The following is a 20,028-nucleotide window of genomic DNA, read 5'->3' on the forward strand; positions in this document are numbered from 1 at the left end:
TAACATATTAAAATAGTTAATTAATATATAGCTAACAATAATAACAATAGCTTTCTCAATAGAACTCTAAATTTGTTGCACGCATGCGCACAAGTCAGCAATTTTAGCACCTAAGCAATTTCAGCACGCTTGTATTGCGCGCTGAGAATGTCAGTTCTATTTTGCGCAAGCGCAAACAATCTCGGCACGGTGACAATCTCAGCACGCGACACCGGATCCGGATGGGGGTTCAGGGGTTGCAACTCCCTCTTTTCCAATAGGCGTGGTTCAATAATTTTATATAATTTCATTAGAAAAGAGAAAATTAGTAATGTTATAAATAACTGCTACCAGGTCACTCCCTCTTTCAAAAATTTCTGGATTCGGGCCTGCTTATATAGCTATATCCACGCTTTCTGTTAGAACCAAGTCACTTTTAATTAACGTAAATGAATGCAATTACTGATGCTATTAATTGAAACTGCATGATGCGCACGATAAGAATGTAAATGACGTCACGTAACTACAGTAACCACATGCGCACGCTCGGCAACTTTCACACACACACACACACACACACACACACACACACACACACACACACACACACACACACACACACGTGAAACAATGGTTTGGAACTCCCGAGTTTATGGTTACACTTACGTCTTTTTAGTCTACATCTTTTATAAAAAAAACATTACATTGACTTATTTGTCAATATTTTCTTGACTAAGCGGCGATTGTCTTTGACTGGTGATACTTGCTAGACGCGACAATCACACAAAACGTTTGCTAGAATTTAGAGTTCCTGCATATTACATCATGCTGCAGTCACATTAGACTTAGCGCATCTGTGATTCTGCCGCTCGTATGAGAAATTTTGGCGTACACAGTCTGCAATTACTACCTACAAGTGATCGGATCGATAAGTTTATACCAACTACCTAGGTGAGAGCCTGAGCAGACAGAGATGCAGAACTGTTTTACAAGTTAGTGAAAACAGTTGAGAATGTCTTCTCTGTTTGCGTAAACGTAAACGTTTGCTTGATGAAATGTGGAACCAGCGTACTTGACACCAAGTTAATATCAATACTAAGTTATTATTATTAACTTGCATAGCCAACAAAAGCATTTCGGATAATTTCAGTAGTAACAGGAAACTCAAATGAAAACTCTTATAACTAGGAACAAAATAGCATCAACACAATTTTAGTGCTATAACCCAAAACAGTCAACTAGAATGTAGCAATCCCTGCTTTCTTGGTCGAACCATGTACCAAGGTTTGAGATCGAGCTTGATTTGCAGACAGACTACAATACGAGTGAGCATTGTAACACAAATCACGTTCCAGTTGATTCCTGTTCTCTTGCGGTACGCCAACGCCTTGCAACTTCACGCCCTCACGTACACTTCCGGGCTCTTCACACCAAGAGTCCGACGGAAACCAGAACTGACCTCGACTGACTTTGCACGGAGGCTCCTCAAGCGTATGGTCACCATAGGTAAACGTCGAAGTCCAACCATCATTTTGATTAGAATAGTAAACCAGATGCTGATGATTGCCAACGCGCTGATAGGGATGCAGGAACCTGGATGATGATGGTGGTGGTGGTGATGAATGCGTATGTCCTTGCTGTAACCACGAATAGTAAGAATGGTAAGATGGCAACACACAGGTTTGTTGATCAGCTGCTGTGGCAGCTAGATACCTGGCGTGTGAAGGCATGGCTAAGTATCTGGCGTGTGAAGGCATGGCGTGTGAAGGCATGGCGCGTTGTGCTTCAGGGCAAAGACTTTTTACTCCGACAATTCGAAGCGACGCCACCGCCGGATCTCGTCCGCACTCGCTCGCATCACCACTCTCCTTCCTCTCTGCTGCAACAGCTCGTTGCGTCGTTAATTCGCCACTTCGCGGTCTCACCTCTTTGTGTGTAATTCGAGGGCGGTCGCTCCGTTTCCGGTTTCTCACCTCCACTTGCCTATCGAATTCCGGCTTCTGGCTAGAAGCCAACTGTTTTCCCAACTTGTCGGTATCATCAGAGAAAAAAATGGCCGACAGTTCTGGAAGCTCTCGAAGTCGACGCAGCTTCGTCTCGCATTCCTCGAAGGCGGCTTTAAGACGCGATATGCGAACGTCTCGCACGCAAGCGTCGCCTCCGACCTCGTCGTCATCTTTCTTCATCACTAACATTTTAGTCTGTCTTCTCTCTGCAACAGAGGTCATGCTGGAGTAGTAGTCAAGTGAGTGCATGCACAATAGATATAATGACGACCCCGAAATGCTAGAAATATACGTACTAACGCTAATTAGCTAATGCGCGTTGATTCGACTCACTGAAGGTCTTCCTGTGTGCATCATTACAAGAAACGGTACGCGCTTAGGTGGCTTCGCTAGTCCTATGACGTTAATTAATTATGAACTTTGAAGACCGATGTGAGGCTAACGAGCGCGACAGAGAGCGTTAGCTAGACACCAGATTGACAGTCTTGTTTACCCAAAACTTGCTGTAAAGACTGTCTACGCCCAGAATGCCCGAGGCACGCGCAAGCATTCGCCAACTGTCACTGCCCACTGCATGCTTTCTCACACACCTCACACCAACACACACACACACACACACACACACACACACACACACACACACACACACACACACACACACACACACACACACACACACACACACACACACACACACACACACACAGACCACAGGCTAGACGTATTACCTCTGCAACTGCGACACAGAATCTGGCACGTCGCAGCGATTACAAGATTCACTCGGACGACTGTTTGTACACGTAACCACAATCGGCTAGGCTACACCTATACGACTGGTATGATGACAAACCTACTTCTTGTTTTGTTCGTTGCTAATCTAATCTAGGTGGGACTTCGCTTCCGATTAGTCTACACAATAATTATTGTTTGGTGAACTTGGGCGACGATGTGAATTACGTCATCGTACGTTATCATATCAACGCCCTCTCTCTGTTCGCATTCATTTCTAGATCTCGACTTTCTACGCTCATAATAACTAGAACTTTGTTGATCTTGGTACTGTACGTGTACCAGTCGCAAGTGCAGAAGCCCGGATTATATACAGGCGGCACGTTGAGCATACTAGTGATACACTCTAATAGTATCTACTAGAGGCATAGTCTTACGACATATACGCGTAGATTGTACTGTGATGGCGTGGCATTTTGCGGTTAGCTAACTGAGCGTCACTAGACGAATAGCTAGACAGTTGCTAGTGATAAGATCTGGATCCAACCTTGATTCTGTACTGTGTGGTTTGTACTACCGTTTCTTGCAGATGATCTGTACAAATATCATTGCAACTGGCGTTAACTCCAAACCACTTAAGGATTAGAGGTTTGCAACCCATTCCATGATGCCATAGAATTGAATTTAGGATGACAATTAGTTATGTCATGTTCTATGTATTTGTTTACTTGGGTCTGTTGGGTAAACCTTGGTTGTTATTTTGTTTCGATCATATGTCAATATGATGGCTATATCGTATGACACTATAATAGTAGCATAAGTATGCTTTGGTCGGGATATTGCGGACATCGTTCCACCTCTCGGTCTGGCTGGTTGCTTGTTGGTATTAAATTAATATATCAATCTTGATACGACATTGCGTACTCTACGCAGTTGATTTGTACGTGCACAACTGCAGGAAGTCTTGCGTTATTCATAAATTTAATTAAATTGTTATGTTGTCCGTTTTTGGGTGGAATTGTATATATTGTATATAGTTAATATTTGTTATTATTATATTCATAAAGTATATACATTGAAACCTAAACGATTTTATAAACTGTTCCCCAAACAATTCCCTGAAACAAGTTATCTAGATTTTCTATTTACACACACACACACACACACACACACACACACACACACACACACACACACACACACACACACACACACACACACACACAAACACACACTATGCAGTTCTACATCTCTCAGGTAGCATATAATATTATATACTCACAACTCTAGAGTACAGATGCTAAGTTAATTGGCAATCACGTGGTACGTGACGTGTTCACGTTCAGACATTGATATCTACGAGTACTTTTGGGCAGTACGTATGCACATGAACCCGAACGTGGTCTCGAGTAGCCCAACCGTAGTCACGCCTACGGCGGAAGTGAGCCACCATCACAATGAACTATTACCTCGTTGTGAACAAAGTGTAAGATGAAGTAATGAGACATCATCCGACCAACGAAAGTTATAATGTATCTATAAGCGAAGAAAACGTAAAAAATTAGCTTTCGCCAGTCGTCATTATTTGGCACATGAGTAGCCTCAATCTCACAATCTCACTGTAAGGCGGGTCCACGTGTTACTCTAGAGACAAAATCTACACGCACACACACACACACACACACACACACACACACACACACACACACACACACACGTGAAACAATGGTTTGGAACTCCCAAGTTTATGGTTACACTTACGGCTTTTAGTCTATCCTTATAATTTAACGTCTATCATTCCATTACGGTCTAACGCTTTACATCTTTTCATAAAAATTACATTGACTTATTTGTCAATACTTTTTTGACTAAGTGGTGATTGTCTTTGTCACTTGTGATACTTGAAAATCACTTGCACAAAACGCGACAATCACACAAAACGTTTGCTAGAGCTAAGAGTTCCCGCATATTACATCATGCTGCAGTCACACTAGACTTAGAACATCTGTGATTCTACCGTTCGTATGGAAAATTTTGGCGTACACAGTCTGCAATTACTATATAAAAGAGATCGGATCGATATGTTTAAACCTACTACCTAGGTGTGAGCCTGAGCAGACAGAGATGCAGAACTGTTTTACAAGTTAGTGGAAACAGTCAGAATGCCTTCTCTGTTTGCGTAAACGTAAACGTTTGCTTGATGAAATGTGGAACCAGCGTAGAAGCCAGATACTTGACACCAAGTTAATATCAATACTAGGTTATTATTAACTTGCATAGCCAACAAAAGCATTTCGGATAATTTCAGTAGTAACAGGAAACTCAAATGAAAACTCTTATAACTAGGAACAAAATAGCATCAACACAATTTTAGTGCTATAACCCAAAACAGTCAACTAGAATGTAGCAATCCCTGCTTTCTTGGTCAAACCATGTACCAAGGTTTGAGATCGAGCTTGATTTGCAGACAGACCACAATACGCGTAAACATTGTAACACGAATCGCGTTCCAGTTGATTCCTGTTCTCTTGCGGTACGCCAACGCCTTGCAACTTCACGCCCTCGCGTACACTTCTGGGCTCTTCACACCAAGAGTCCGACGGAAACCAGAACTGACCTCGACTGACTTTGCACGGAGGCTCCTCAAGCGTATGGTCACCATAGGTAAACGTCGGAGTCCAACCAACATTTTGATTAGAATAGTAAACCGGATGCTGATGATTGCCAACGCGCTGATAGGGATGCAGGAACCTGGATGATGATGATGGTGGTGGTGGTGGTGGTGAATGCGTATGTCCTTGCTGTAACCACGAATAGTAAGAATGGTAAGATGGCAACCTAGAGGTCTGTTGATCAGCTGCTGTGGCAGCTAAATACCTGGCGTGTGAAGGCATGGCTAAGTATCTGGCGTGTGAAGGCAAGGCTAAGTATCTGGCGTGTGAAGGCATGGCGTGAGAAGGCATGGCGCATTGTGCTTCAGGGCAAAGACTTTTTACTCCAACAATTTGAAGCGACGCCACCGCCGGATCTCGTTCGCACTCGCTCGCATCACCACTCTCCTTCCTCTCTGCTGCAACAGCTCGTTGCCTCGTTAATTCGTCACTTCGCGGTCTCACCTCTTTGTGTGTAATTCGAGGGCGGTCGCTCCGTTTCCGGTTTCTCACCTCCACTTGTCTATCGAATTCCGGCTTCTGGCTAGAGGTCAACTGTTTTCCCAACTTGTCGGTATCATCAGAGAAAAAAATGGCCGACAGTTCCGGAAGCTCTCGAAGTCGACGCAGCTTCGTCTCGCATTCCTCGAAGGCGGCTTTAAGACGCGATATGCGAACGTCTCGCACGCAAGCGTCGCCTCCGACCTCGTCGTCATCTTTCTTCATCACTAACATTTTAGTCTGTCTTCTCTCTGCAACAGAGGTCATGCTGGAGTAGTAGTCAAGTGAGTGCATGCACAATGAATATAGCGACGACCCCGAAATGCTAGAAATATACGTACTAACGCTAATTAGCTAATGCGCGTTGATTCGACTCACTGAAGGTCTTCTATGTGCATCGTTACACGAAACGGTACGCGCTGAGGTGGCTTCGCTAGCCCTATGACGTTAATCATGAACTTTGAAGACCGATGTGAGGCTAACGAGCGCGACAGAGAGCGCTAGCTAGACACCAGATTCACAGTCTTGTTTACCCAAACTTGCTGTAAAGAATGTCTACGCCCAGAATGCCCGAGGCACGCGCGAGCATTCGCCAACTATCACTGCCCACTGCATGCTTTCTCACTCTCAATACACACTCACACCAACACACACACACACACACACACACACACACACACACACACACACACACACACACACACACACACACACACACACCAAACAGGCTAGACGTATTACCTCTGCAACTACGACACAGAATCTGGCACGCCGCAGCGATTACAAGATTGACTCGGACGCCTGTTTGTACACGTAACCACAATCGGCTAGGCTACACCTGTACGACTGGTATGATGACAAACCTACCTCTTGTTTGTTCGTTGCTAATTTAATCTAGGTGGGACTTCGCTTCCGGTTAGTCTAAACAATAATTATTGTTTGGTGAACTTGGGCGACGATGTGAATTACGTCATCGTACGTTATCATATCAACGCTCTCTCTCTGTTCGCATTCATTTCTAGATCTCGACTTTCTACAGTCGTAATAACTAGAACTTTGTTAATCTTGGTACTGTACGTGTACCAGTCGTAAATGCAAGAGCCCAGATTATGTAACGTTGAGCATACTAGAGCTATAATTTTAGGTGTTGGATGCACGTGTGATGATGCGGCATATTTGTGTGCTAAGTAGTGGCAGGAACGGATGCCGCCAATTAATTAGATTCTTGTACGTATACGCACCGTCATCGAGTTTCTGTGAAATCTCTTTGTGACGATGAAACATGAGCACGCAAGGTATATAAATAGTCATTTTAGTGATACACTCTAATAGTATGTACTAGAGGCATAGTCTTACGACATATACGCGTAGTTTATATTGTGATGGCGTGGCATTTTGCGGTTAGTTAAATGAGCGTCACTAGCCGCTTAGCTAGACAGTTGCTAATGATAAGATCTGGATCCAACCTGATAGGGTAGGGCTTTGGGGTGCAATGAGGTAAGTAGGCGTGGTATCCGTGCCATTCTGTACTGTACAGATGATCTGTACAAATATCATTGCAACTGGCGTTAACTCCAAACCACATAAGGATTAGAGGTTTGCAACCCATTCCATGATGCCATAGAATTGAATATAGGATGACAATTAGTTATGTCATGTTCTATGTATTTGTTTATTTGGTTTTGTTGGGTAAACCACTTACCTTGATTGTTATTTTGTTTCGATCATATGTCAATATGATGACTATATCGTATGGCATTAGGATGACTATGCTTTCCACCTCTCGGTCTGGCTGGTTACTTGTTGGTATTAATTAATTAATATAGCAAATCTTGATACGACGGTGCATACTCTACACAGTTGATTTGTACTTGCACAACTGCAAGAAGTCTTGCGATATTCATAAATTCAATTCAATTTTTGTGTTGTCCGTTTTTGGGTGGAATTGTATATATTGTATATAATTAATACTTATTATTATGTTTATAAAATATATACATTGAAACCCAAACAATCCTCCAAACTGTCCCCCAATCAATTCCGTAAAACAACCCATCTAGAGTTTCTATTCACACACACACACACACACACACACACACACACACACACACACACACACAACACAAACACACACGCACGCGCGCGCACGCACACACACACACACACACACACACACACACAAACACACACACAAACACACAAACACACACACACACACACACAAACACACACACACACACACATACACACACACACACACACACACACACACACACACACACACACACACACACACACACACCATGCAGTCCTACATTTCTCAGGTAGCATATGATATTATATACTCGCAACTATAGTAAGTTAATCGACAATCACGTGCTACGTTGACGTGTTCACGTTCAGACACTGATATCTACAAGTAGTGGTTAGTAGGCACCACGCCTACTTTTTACTTTTGGGCAGTACAGTATGTACATACGGGTGCTACGCCCACATATGCACCCGAATGTGGTCTCGAGTAGCCCAACCCTAATCACGCCTACGGCGGAAGTGAACCACCATCACAATGGACTATTACCTCGTTGTGAACAAAGTGTGAGAAGAAGTAATGAGACAACATCCGACCAACGAAAGTTCTAGTTCGTTCGCTCGAACGGCAGCCGTTTCACGCTTTGTTGGTTCTCATCGCAGTCTAAATTCACACAAAACTTCTGAAACCACAACTGCATGGTTTAATTTGTAACTGACTTTACTTCTGCATGCATACGCAGCTAGAGGGCAACGGCGGCGGAAGCAAATAATAGGAGTGGTCAGGCCTAACGTGCACTAAGAGGCGTGGCCCTAGCCCCTAAGAAACGCTATACTAGTCTATGTGATTGCTTTCAACTGTATTACAATCTCACCGTAGGGCGGGTCCACGTGTTACTCTAGAGACAAAATCTACTCACGCGCGCGCACACACAAAATGTCAAATGGATAAGGAGCTGCGTTAAACTCCGACTGCAGCGGGCGCGTCTCCAGTGTAGGCGAGAGAATTAAAATTGGAGAACGTCGTAGAGCCCACGTCACATCTAATTAATTTAGCAAACAAACTCCGGCGCATCTCATTTCAGGCCGTCAAAGTCTCGTTTCTGGCCGTCGGAGGCAGTCTGGGCGAAATCCGACTCGACCGTTTGTCTCGGACAGTCGATCTCGACCCTTCCGCCGCGTTTCGCGACGATCCGAGATTAAAGTCTAGGATTACCTAGTTATCTCTATCCCGAAACAGGAAGTAGGCACCAATCAGGGCTGGATCCAGATGGGGTTCAGGGGGTTTCAACCTCCTCTTTCCAATAGGCGTGGTTTAATAATTTCATATAATTTGATGTAATTTTATTAGAAAAGAGAAAATTAGTAATGCTATGAATAACTGCTAATGGTGAACCCCTCTTTCAAAATTTCCTAGATCTGGCGCTGCCAATACCTGTAATCGACTGGCAAAAGTTTAAACTTTGTGAACCAGCCTGACCGGTTCCGTTGCCACTGTTTAGATGGTGGTCTTCATACGCGTCATTCGTGCCCATTCATGCGTTGTCACCTCATTCTAAGTTTATGGTTTGCGGGTGGGCATGCAGAAATGATTGAATGCCATGGTTTGTCACTAACGCAAGCGATAGTAACCTTTACTCACTAGCAATTCCAGTTCTATTTGTGAATATCTTTCGTTTCCTGTTATACATGCTGCACTACTACGTGTTTACCGCCTGAAGACTTACGTAACTCTAGAGGAGAAGTGTGTGAGTTGCAATTGCTTAGTGGCAGGATTGACGCAAAATTGATTGCCAGATAATAAAAATTGCAGTTATCACATGGATTATAGTTTTTTCTTTATTTATTTAGAGACGACGTCCTTGGTGTCTAGCTAGGTAACCATAAAACGTGACTTTAGAGAAGACAATCAATTTTATAACTCTTGCAATAGTACACGTGCACACATGCAGTAGGACGACTTCTATAATTTTCTTTCAGTAGCCTCGCAAGCCGAGCTCTTCCGCGCAGTCGCTGAGCTAAAGGCACGCGAATCACACGAGGAGGAGAAGCTTTTGCCGGAATTGCTCTTACTAAACTAGCCTACACCCAATAAGTCCGAGCGCACGCGGTAGGTAGTAGAAATCGAACCCGCCCCGAGTCCATTTTCCGTCTAGAGCATGACGCAACTTCCGCGACGGAACAAGCCCACCCAAGTCGAGTCCTCTAGATGGGTCCCCGGCGAATCGAGCGCGAAATCGCACCCGTCCAGCAGCATCGGCGCGTCCATCCGTCCATCCGTCCCGCCGCACTGCGTGCATATGGACGGTCTACTTCCCGTCTCCGGACACGACACAACTTTCGCGTACGGATAAGATGACGATTAGCGCAATCATATATAGATTGATAGTTTTGTTTATTTACGTTTTGCGAGGTTGGCTTTGGGACATGCTTGCGGTTTTGCGCATGAGAACATCAACACAATGTATTCTTATATTACTGTATCCTCACGATACAGCAATGCCATACCTACAGTATAATTATAGAACGGGGGTACTCCAAACCTCAAAGTCTAGAGTCACGATATTAAAACTCTTTGTGTATCATTCAAACGATACAAAACCAAAACCAACAGTTTTGTTCAACTCAATGCAGTGTCATGTCATTTATATCAAAATCTATGGTTTGTATAGACCTGACGTCACAACAGGTCTCTAGGCAACAATCCTTGGTTTCTTAGACTTAGCCAAGCGAGATGAGTCACTGTAACTTTCGATCGTCGACCTTCTTTTTAACAAATTTTGTTGATCTCTTAGATTCTGTTGTGGTGAGCATATGCGCTGGCCTACTGCGGTGGTTGTACTTGCATGTTGTCGTTCGTTCGTTGTTAGTGGGAACCAGAATTGGCCACGCGTCACGTTGTAAGAAGGCTCAGAAACGCGATGAGTGCGAGTCTCTCTTCGAAACGTGGCAGTCGAATCCACGCAATATCGAAAATGCTGATTGTACGTGTACCGCTGGATCCCGGAATGATACACAAACGAAGCCAAATTAGGACACAGACGTTGTTGCATTTGTGACATCCTGTTTGCTTTGTCGTAATCGCTTAGTGCAAATCCGTTCTGTCGAGCCTGCGTCTGCACAACTCGATGTTGCGGGCAAATGCTTTCTACGCGAACGATCCGTAGAGACCGTACAGACGCCTCTTGATCGGACACCGTCGACATCTCAGTTCCAGCGACTGAAGGCTGTTGTGGTCGTCGTCGTCGTTGTTGTTGTTGTTGTAAAGTTTCTTGACCAGTCGAGGTCACATCATCGGCTTCACACTTACTGTTCCCGATAGATTGCGACGAACGTTTGTTGGTGGTGCTACTATCGTTCGTTTCGCTCTGATTACCGGACGACGCGCCTTTGCGCAATACCTCAGAGTGATGACACCACTTCCGTGTGTGACGCACACTGTTGTTTGCCCTTGTTTTCGCTGTCTCTCCGGTCGTCACGTTCGGGTGATCAATGGCGGTGTTGCTAGAAGAGAAGAGTCTCGCCAATTCCGGTAGTTTTTGTAGTTCGAGCAACTTTACGCGCGACTCATTGAACGCTTTGTTTAGTTTTGCTAGTCGGTCGTCTCGAGCGCGAGCGTGCGCTTCTTCTTTGACGTCAAAAGCTCTCTCCATCGAGTGAGAGAGTTACTCACTTTCTGATTTTAGAAAGAAGTTAGCACACACATGATGCTGCGATTGCGTCATCGACACTCTAACTACAGACGGGCTTCTTACTCAAATTATCATTATCGTTGATATCTATTTGATAGATGGATAGTTTGAAGGACTTGCAGTCTGAATGACTCGGAGAGCGCATGCACACTTTCTGCATGGTTGTTTCTTTTTGAGCTTGTAGTTGCTCGCTCTGTCCTAATTTACACGTCCCAGTGACTGATTTGGTATGCAACCACAAATCACAGTCTAGACATGTCTAGAGTGAGAACACGCGCGGTATTGTCTTGTACATAGTTTGCATTCGATTGAAGCAAATCGAATTTGTATGCGATATGAGGATGTGTGTAATCTGTAGCTAGCGCCATCACAACCTAGCCGGCAGTCTTGTCTTCAAACTTTCGCGTTCTCCGTATACAATCCTTTCGACACAACATCTCGAACTTGTTAGTATGAACGGGGAACCAAATTTTTTAGCAGACGGGAGCGTTGGAATGAGAGTGTCGCATGCAGCGTGTATACGTCTTGTAAGAGCGAAATGTTTCTATTATCAATTTATGTTATCGCCATGACGCTTGAAGAGCAACAGGCTTTTGTTGTCTGCCTGCATGTCTATACATACCAGGAGCATATAACATACAGAGATGGTAGCTCGGATATCGGCAATCTCATTAGTGTTAATTAATTGTTATGCAAAAGTTTGATTTCTGCTTTAGATAGGACAACCTGGCACTAGATGAACAAACTGATGGCGCGTGGTATCTTACTGGACCGTGGACGAATATACAGACACGTTCTTACGTCTAGTTTGGTTGGCATGCAACTTTTATAACCAGTCACTACTAAAAGTCTTAGTGGCTTGACATAAGGATATAAAGGGGCCTCTTTTGAGGTCCAGGAACCCGACAGTATGTATTGCCGCATTCCGGTCGTGAAATTGCTGATTAAATGGAATAATATATTTAGGGATTACCTAATAGTGTTTCTGTTTAGTTTTGAAGTTGTGCAAGAATGCCCTGTATTTAACTGAAAGACGGTTTGTAGTACATGCAGTAAGTCCTGTTAATTAATTAAACCACCTGCTTGTAACGCGCGTTAAATTGCGTTCCTCTAATGAGCGTCAGGTCGCTCTACCTTTACATTGCTTCCGTCGGCCGTGATACGTACTAAAACCTAGAAGCGTAAAAAAATTTTGAGGTTTGGAGGGCTCATTACATTACAATCTTGTGGAATATGATTGTGCTTTAGGGCATTTTGAGAGTAATGCAGTAAAGTCGGGTTTACGCCGGGTTTACATTAAAGGGCTAGCCAGAAAGATTTTATGAATAATTTATTCCTATTAGCTCTTCCCTTTGTGATTTCATTTCATCATCAATTGCTACGTCTGCAAAGTGACAATATTCAAAACTCCTGGCTTCAGCTTCAAATCGACGTGCATTCTTGACTAACCTGCACTTCTGGTATTCCTTCTTCCTAGTACACGGTACAACATGACCAGCTCCATTCGTCTCTTAAAGTGTAGAAGCAGTGTCCGTATAGCTTACGTCCAGCTCACTTGCATGTCTCCAAGCAACCTTGCAACTTGCAGAGAACTTCCGGCGCACTCGAATGTTGCGCGACAGTATGGACGCCATTACGAGCCTTCTTCTATTAAGTTGGCAAAACTAAACGTATAACACCAAAACTTGGCACGACGATTCGTTACACGAAGTACAACAATCAGATGGATCGATTTTTACCTCCGTTGCGCTGACGAGCGTATTTGACGTCTTTTTCAAATAAAATTTGAACACCCAAGGTACGAAACTAGTCAAAATGAACGTGAACGCAAGAAAAAGATTCTAATTCCATCAGACTGTTCGCGATCTCTACGTAGCCTCGCGTCCCCTGCATGTTTGAGCGAAGTGGGCGCGCAATAACCGTCGCAACCTTGTTTAAAACAGTGGATGCGTGTCTTGTTACTATGGAGACAACTTGACTTTTAGACCGTTGAAAAACTCTACTAGCATTAAACAAGTGATAAATTTTGGAACGTTTTAACTGATAGTCTAAATCTAGCAGTTATGTCATGAATTATAATGATTTTATTATAAAAGTTGGGCAACAAGCCCCTAAAATTTTAATTTAAAAAGACGTAAGGAGGTGTTACGTGCTCTTTACGTGCTCTTGCGCTTTCTTACGTCCTTGCGTGTCTGTTCACATTAAAACGGCGAACGCAAAAGGAGACGGAAGGACACGTAAGTAAAGAAACGCCAGAAAATAGACTCGTTGCGTCTTGCGTCTCGCGTTCTTTATATCAACCTTACTTGTGGCGTAGTAAGTCTCCTATTTTCTAATGGAAGAACGTCTAATTGAGAGCGTTCGTTTGTCTCATTGTATTTTTGCATCGCCGAGACGCATTTCTTTCACATTGTGATAGGCTCGTTGCTGGAGCCTTTTGGCAGGAACTGGAGCAACTCATTCTCTCGTCCTTTTTCTCTCTTGTTGTTTCGACACAACACAAGCGCTAAAATTGGGCAGTAAAACAGCTTCTTCGTAAGACTTTGCAATGTATAGCGTACGTTAACTTACGTCGTTGCAAGGCTAGCGCGCTAACCAAGCAAACACGTTTAATTAATATAAACGCAGTTTTAATGTGAAGAGAATAATGGAACATGGAGCAAAGACGCAAGACGCGAACGCAGACACTAAAGTCTTGCGTGTGTAATGTTAAACACGTCCTATTACGTCTTTGCTTGTTTTTTCTGTTCACATTAATTAAAAGAAGCACTTCACCGATTGATGCACATGCAGTAGACGCTAGCGTGCGTTAAGGCCTTGGGCTGCAGACCGAACGCTTGCTGTGTTGCGCGGCGCATTGTTTTGGTCTTGCTTTCCGAGGCCAACTACAAGAGCAAACGCAAGAAACGGGTCTAGACGCTTGAGGCGACTCTAACAGCAAGTTACAGTTCATAAGCAACTCGGTCGTTCGTACATAGACTCCACATGATTGTCTTGAGCGACTTGCAATCGCTTGGTCTTTCGGACTTTCCTCCGTGTTTCTTTCTACGAATGGAGGGCCAGGCTATACTATAGTTCAAAAGAGCATGAGTAATGCGAAAAACACTCGGAAACGTGCGTCACCACACATAATCACGTGACACAATGTGCCTTTATTCTACAGCCGAACCATCGCCGTAATACAGTATGTGTGCTTTTTGCCCTCGATGAGTCAGTGATGCGAAAGCACATTTTACTTTGCCTAAGCAAATATCAAAGTTTACACGAAGCTGTAAAACGAAGCCTACACATAATAAACGTTATTTGGAGAAAACGTCTCGTACGATTTTGTTTTTTGGCGCTAATCATAATGCTCAGCTATCAAGTTTGCTCTGAAATAGCGCCAAACTTCCCAACATGAAAAAAGACCAGGAAACGATTAGCGACCAAGGGTGAAGTCAAGAGTTAATGCGCGTGCGTCGATCGGTGAAGTGGTCCTTTAAAACTGCGTTTACATTAACAACACTTCTGCGTCTTGCGTTTCCTGGTTAACGCGCTAGCCTTTCGTCAATTCGTGGCTTGCAAAGGCATAATTTAACGCACGCTATACAGTGCAATGTCTTACGAAGATGCTGTTTGGCTAATAATTGCAACTTCGATTTTGGCGCTTGCGTCGTGTCGAAAACGGCAACAGAGGAAAAGAAAGAATGGGTCGCTCCATGCAGTTGTTGCCGAAAGGCTCCAGCAAGGAACCTATAGCTATCATGCGCACAATACAGGAAACAGGTCTCGGCAATGTAAAAATACAATGATACATACGAACGCTCTCAATTAGACGTTCTTCCATCTTTTCTTCATCTGTCCTTCCGTCTCCCGCCGTTTTAGTGTGAATGTGAACGTGCAGGCAAGAACGTAAGAAAACGCAACAGCACGTAAGGAGCACGCTCAAAACGTCTATAATGTAAACGCAAAAAAATAGAAGACGTGGCTTCCGTGGCATCCACCGTTTGTATAGGCCTTTAAGCACTATCATTAACAGATTAGAATTATATAGAGAAAGGCCAGTTCATATATTTATAATATAACAGTCTAATAAATGTATAACAGAGATTGCTCATCAATAAAGAAAATAGACAAACAATTAACATGTATATATGCTTCCGTTCTCGTGCAAAAGTCAGCTCAACGTCACATCTTCCTTCGCATGTCTCTAGGGTTGAAACTTGTAGATGGGCTCTATGCGCACGGCCCTCCTCTTGCGAAACCTAATTTTCTCATTATTAGAATTATCTTCCTTGTAGTTGACGTCACTAAGAAATGACTTCAGATCCTTCACATACATTAGTTTCTATAACACAACATGTATACACAAGTGTTATGTTCATTGCGCACGTGCAGACAGCAAAATACTTGTAGAGTGTATGCTGACGCGTCGGCCATTTGACCAAGAACCGTCTGATCGACATTGTCAATGGTGTCGCACTCCTTCAATAAACATTAATTAATAATTAATTTGAAAAGTTTTGAGTGACGAGACCATGTGGTAGCAGGTGTCGAACGCTGCGTTTGCGAGTCCTCCGTACATGTTTCTCTCTTCCGTCGTCTTCAGGCCGTCGGCTCCGGTGGATAAACCTCCAGCGGGTATGGCGATTTCGGCGTCGATGAACGGTCCGTAATCGGATCGTCCGGTGAACTGTACGATACTGTAGCTAAGATTCTGTTGTCTAGGATATATGACAAAAATTATATTAGAGAGTGCATAGTGTGTGTGTTTGTGTGTGTGTGTGTGTGTGTGTGTGTGTGTGTGTGTGTGTGTGTGTGTGTGTGTGTGTGTGTGTGTGTTTGTGTATGTGTGTGTTTGTGTGTGTGTGTGTGTGTGTGTGTGTGTATGCGCGTGCGCGTGCGCGCGCGTGTGTGCGCGCGCGTGTGTATGTAGTCGTACGCAAATCTCTCCTCAAAGACTTCTTGAATTTTGCCACAGGCATATTTCATTTCATCACTACCATCTGTAAACTAGAGAGAAGGTCGATTGTGAGTATATCATATTTGATATAATATTGATGTCTAAGGATATCGTTACCCCTGATCCGTTGTACACACCTCGGAGATAGTTGGGAGAACCCTCAAACAATCGAGTGAAATCAATAAACTAGTGATAAACCAGTGCACTCAAAGATACTCAGCGTACCACCATATCGAAATTGAGGTTGAGCGCATGGTCGGCGATTTCCTCTTCGGTTAGATTGCTTGTGTAGAATTTTGATCCGAGCAGACCCAACTCCTCGGCTCCCCACCAAGCGAATCGTACCTATGCATATAAATACATAACGATAACGGTTGGATTTGCAAATTCGATTGCTCTAGTCTTGATATATGTTTATTGGCATTCAAATTAAAACTTTAAATGAAGCATGTAATAACATCATAAACCAGCAGCTACGCAGTGATGTCGTATACGTTCTTGAGGTCATCTGAAGGTATGAGAAATACGTTTGTTGCTCTAACGCACGCAGAGTCAAAGCAAGAAACCTTTTCTTCGAATATCTAGTTTATATTGTACTAGTTGGTTTATTTGATGTTGTTAGCACTGGTAGTTGAAAATTTTCAGTGACAGCGTGAGTTGTTTGTGCAGCTTTACGTCTTTATATGATAATAGGATTCGACTGGATCATCCAGTTGTTTGGAGTTTGATTTAGTCGAGAGAATGTCCTATACATTAGACGCTCTATTTCTGCTGTTTCGACTATGCGAAAGCGAACAACCGTTCATTCTCTTACGCGCGATGCTCTTTCTCTATAGCTATAGTTTGAACGTCGTGCCTAACGATCTGGGTCTAGCAAAGCAGAAGCAAAGAGTGTATGGTCGGTTCCAGAAATGGGGACCCAGTTAAGGTCGACTCTGAAGAATCCTGCGACTAAGAAAGCAAACGTGCTCGATGTGGTCCGATCTCGTACTGTCGATTTCTGTGGCGGTGAAAGCGTGGCATACAAACACAAAAACGGCGCCTGTTCCTTTTTATATAGATTTGAGTGTTGCGTCAAGGTATACGTGCATATACATACCTTGTTGACTGGTTCCAGGTTGAGACGAGCAATTTGTATTGCAATCTCAAGGTTAGTAGAAGAGCCACTCCTACATATACAAAGTACGCGTATATACTGATAAGAGCGCAACACAGAAGAATGAAGATAACGTGATCAGTTTACCCGTTGTCGTTCATTCCGACGCCCTCTTGCACCGAGTCGAGATGAGAACCAACCTATTGAAAGACAAGAGAGAATATGAGCAAAACACAAAATTTAGGAATGATGTAGAGCAATTGCCTAGCAACTAGTGTTGTGTGTGAAACGAATGAGTGTCCGAGTCAAACATTGTGTGTCATCATTCTACGTGTACAAAATATTCAGATTTTTCGAGACGAAAATTGCACAGATTCAACGCTCTAGTCTGTGTTACAAGGTGTGCATGGCCATTCGCTTAATTAAAAATCAGCACAGCTAAAATCTTATGATTAAATATTGTACAATGCCACTCTTTTAGTTTTACCTTTTGCACACAGTGGCATGCTAAATGTTTCTGTTGACGTAGGGTTGCGAGTGTTCCTTATGATCAACTATATATGTTTAGAAGGTTGCTGCCACATACGGTTGTAGAGTGTCCTGAGTAGTTTAGTTTTATCTAACTAAAACGTATGCAGCAGTTAGTGACCTCATTTTTGGCTGCATGCATGCATGCACGTATATGCGTAACACTTTTTATCAGCAGCTTTTTGAAATTAAGAGAGACTAGCCACGGATGTTGTTTGTATTGTTGTTGATCGACTTGTCCGTCTGCTTGTCTGTCCATCTATATGCCCACTAGCTCATTCGCCTGTTTGTTTGTTACCTATACTTGTCTGTCTGCTTGCCCGCCCGTGACTGCAGTTTTCATTACAGTTTCTCATTCTTAGTCCATATATACTGACCACAATGAGGCGGTCGCCTCTGCCGTATGGAGTCTCAGCAAAGAGATTGTATGTGTACGACATGGTTATCGACGTGCTAGTTTCGATGATAATATCTCCTTTCTAAACAAACAACAACAATATCAATACGACATATTCACAAACGTGTCACAAGTTATCTAGTTAACTTGTATATGTATTGCAATCGTCTAACATATGAACAAATGCGTTCTCGATGATAAATACATTTAGGTTTGCGCCAATTATCTAATGTATCGAGTGGCGTATTTTCTCTATAATTAGAGCACAAAAGCAATTTCATTAAATACTAAAAATTTATTAAATGATAAGGGTAATAGCTACTTTTCCAAACTATATTTAATATTTAAGTTAAGTTTAAATATTATAAGGAGAGTTTAATACAATTATCGACAGCTATTTTTGAGAAGCTTGGTTTTCATCATATAATCTAGTTAGTAAAAAGCCGTCTGCTTAGACTATATAAATCATTCAGCCAAAAATGCATCTGCTGTTACAAAACTCACTTTTGAGAATGATTGCCGACGTCTAGAAAAGAACAGTTGAGAGCTCATGCGACAATACTTGACTTAGCAGTTACTGAGCGGCTTATATAAAACGTCCACTAACAGAACATTTTAGTGCCAGTCGAAAGCGACTATATCTATACAGCAAGCTGTGCGCGTTCGCATTCATTTATTTTAATTTCAAATCGCTCTTGCGTTTAGAGGTATACTGCACGTGTACACACACACACACACACACACACACACACACACACACACACACACACACACACACACACACACACACACACACACACACACACACACACACACACACACACACACACACGCACGCACGCACACGCACGCACTCACTTGCTTCTCATCTCCGCCAAACTGTCGACTGAGAGGATACGAAAGACTGATTACCGGAATACTGACAGTTTCGTTGAGTTCGTCACCTTAGATTATATACACACCGTTCAGTCATCTCGTCACGAAATGCGCATGCCTGTTTGTTGCGATAACTCTTACCTCTAACTCGACTTTTTGATGGACCCTGAGTGTTGAACTCTTCGTCTTCGTAATAGAATATTACCGCTGTTGCTCCCGCGTCTTCAGCTAGTCTTGCCTTGAAGTTTCGAACTCATAGATATGGCGCGAGGTTTGATGGAATGACGATGCATGGTACTGACCTTTTGGTAGTATGTACAGTTGGTGTTGTATGGTAGTAGAGCGATGGAGCCTTCTTTAATTTTTTCGAAATCTGCGGCATAGCAACCGGTCGGTACCGCCTCGCCTGTTGATATAAACAGAAATGTTAGACGCAGTGTGTACGTACGACCGTACTGTTGTCGATTTATGTTTGTCAGTGATGTGGATTGGTTGTCTATTTGTCTATACCTGTTTGTCCGTTTGCAGATCCGTTAATTAATTAATAAACTAATTAATCTGTTTAACATCTATTTGATATTATTTGTAAAGTTTCAGTTGCTA

The 20,028-nt window shown here is 43.1% G+C and overlaps 4 protein-coding genes across 7 annotated transcripts in view; all 4 read right to left on the minus strand.

Annotated features, from left to right (window-relative positions):
- Positions 1-1,066: 1,066 nt before the first annotated feature.
- LOC134192279 (uncharacterized) lies at positions 1,067-4,392 on the minus strand. 2 transcript variants are annotated; one of them, XM_062661001.1, is made up of 2 exons: positions 4,184-4,392; positions 1,067-2,191 (listed from the first exon to the last, which is right to left on the minus strand). In XM_062661001.1, the coding sequence occupies exon 2, from the start codon at positions 2,172-2,174 to the stop codon at positions 1,218-1,220; it is 957 nt and encodes a 318-aa protein (XP_062516985.1). In that variant the 5' UTR covers positions 2,175-2,191; positions 4,184-4,392; the 3' UTR covers positions 1,067-1,217. The 2 variants fall into 2 exon arrangements, with proteins under 2 accessions (XP_062516985.1, XP_062516984.1); XM_062661000.1 differs by lacking the exon at positions 4,184-4,392 and adding an exon at positions 2,714-2,935.
- Positions 4,393-4,738: 346 nt separating this feature from the next.
- On the minus strand, positions 4,739-8,643 carry LOC134192281 (uncharacterized). Of its 3 annotated transcripts, XM_062661003.1 has the most exons (3): positions 8,620-8,643; positions 8,445-8,558; positions 4,739-6,117 (listed from the first exon to the last, which is right to left on the minus strand). In XM_062661003.1, exon 3 carries the CDS (start codon positions 6,098-6,100, stop codon positions 5,111-5,113), a length of 990 nt encoding a protein of 329 aa, XP_062516987.1. In that variant the 5' UTR covers positions 6,101-6,117; positions 8,445-8,558; positions 8,620-8,643; the 3' UTR covers positions 4,739-5,110. The 3 variants fall into 3 exon arrangements, with proteins under 3 accessions (XP_062516987.1, XP_062516988.1, XP_062516986.1); XM_062661004.1 differs by lacking the exons at positions 8,445-8,558; positions 8,620-8,643 and adding an exon at positions 6,245-6,580; XM_062661002.1 differs by lacking the exons at positions 8,445-8,558; positions 8,620-8,643 and adding an exon at positions 6,608-7,261 and having other exon boundaries at positions 4,740-6,117.
- Positions 8,644-10,346: 1,703 nt separating this feature from the next.
- LOC134192363 (uncharacterized) lies at positions 10,347-11,585 on the minus strand. The gene has a single exon (XM_062661100.1). The coding sequence runs from the start codon at positions 11,545-11,547 to the stop codon at positions 10,588-10,590; it is 960 nt and encodes a 319-aa protein (XP_062517084.1). The 5' UTR covers positions 11,548-11,585; the 3' UTR covers positions 10,347-10,587.
- Positions 11,586-15,617: 4,032 nt separating this feature from the next.
- The window catches only part of LOC134191830 (aminopeptidase-like), a 7,818-nt gene continuing 3,407 nt past the window's right edge, over positions 15,618-20,028 (minus strand). Inside the window, exons 9-20 of the mRNA XM_062660452.1 lie at positions 19,728-19,831; positions 19,567-19,663; positions 19,408-19,493; positions 18,530-18,631; positions 17,772-17,824; positions 17,628-17,697; positions 16,754-16,873; positions 16,646-16,687; positions 16,508-16,578; positions 16,103-16,289; positions 15,976-16,050; positions 15,618-15,913 (exon numbers count right to left, since the gene is read on the minus strand). Coding sequence (XP_062516436.1) covers positions 15,776-15,913; positions 15,976-16,050; positions 16,103-16,289; positions 16,508-16,578; positions 16,646-16,687; positions 16,754-16,873; positions 17,628-17,697; positions 17,772-17,824; positions 18,530-18,631; positions 19,408-19,493; positions 19,567-19,663; positions 19,728-19,831 — 1,145 coding nt within the window. The 3' untranslated portion in view covers positions 15,618-15,775. The remainder of the gene's footprint in view (positions 15,914-15,975; positions 16,051-16,102; positions 16,290-16,507; positions 16,579-16,645; positions 16,688-16,753; positions 16,874-17,627; positions 17,698-17,771; positions 17,825-18,529; positions 18,632-19,407; positions 19,494-19,566; positions 19,664-19,727; positions 19,832-20,028) is intronic.

This window comes from Corticium candelabrum, chromosome 16, assembly GCF_963422355.1.
Source record: "Corticium candelabrum chromosome 16, ooCorCand1.1, whole genome shotgun sequence".
NCBI lineage: Eukaryota > Metazoa > Porifera > Homoscleromorpha > Homosclerophorida > Plakinidae > Corticium > Corticium candelabrum.

What these genes read in the sequence shown, in the direction of transcription:
- LOC134192363 (XM_062661100.1), bottom strand. Translation starts at nt 11,547, where the DNA reads ATGGAGAGAGCTTTTGACGTCAAAGAAGAAGCGCACGCTCGCGCTCGA.
- LOC134192279 (XM_062661001.1), bottom strand. Translation starts at nt 2,174, where the DNA reads ATGTTAGTGATGAAGAAAGATGACGACGAGGTCGGAGGCGACGCTTGC.
- LOC134192281 (XM_062661003.1), bottom strand. Translation starts at nt 6,100, where the DNA reads ATGTTAGTGATGAAGAAAGATGACGACGAGGTCGGAGGCGACGCTTGC.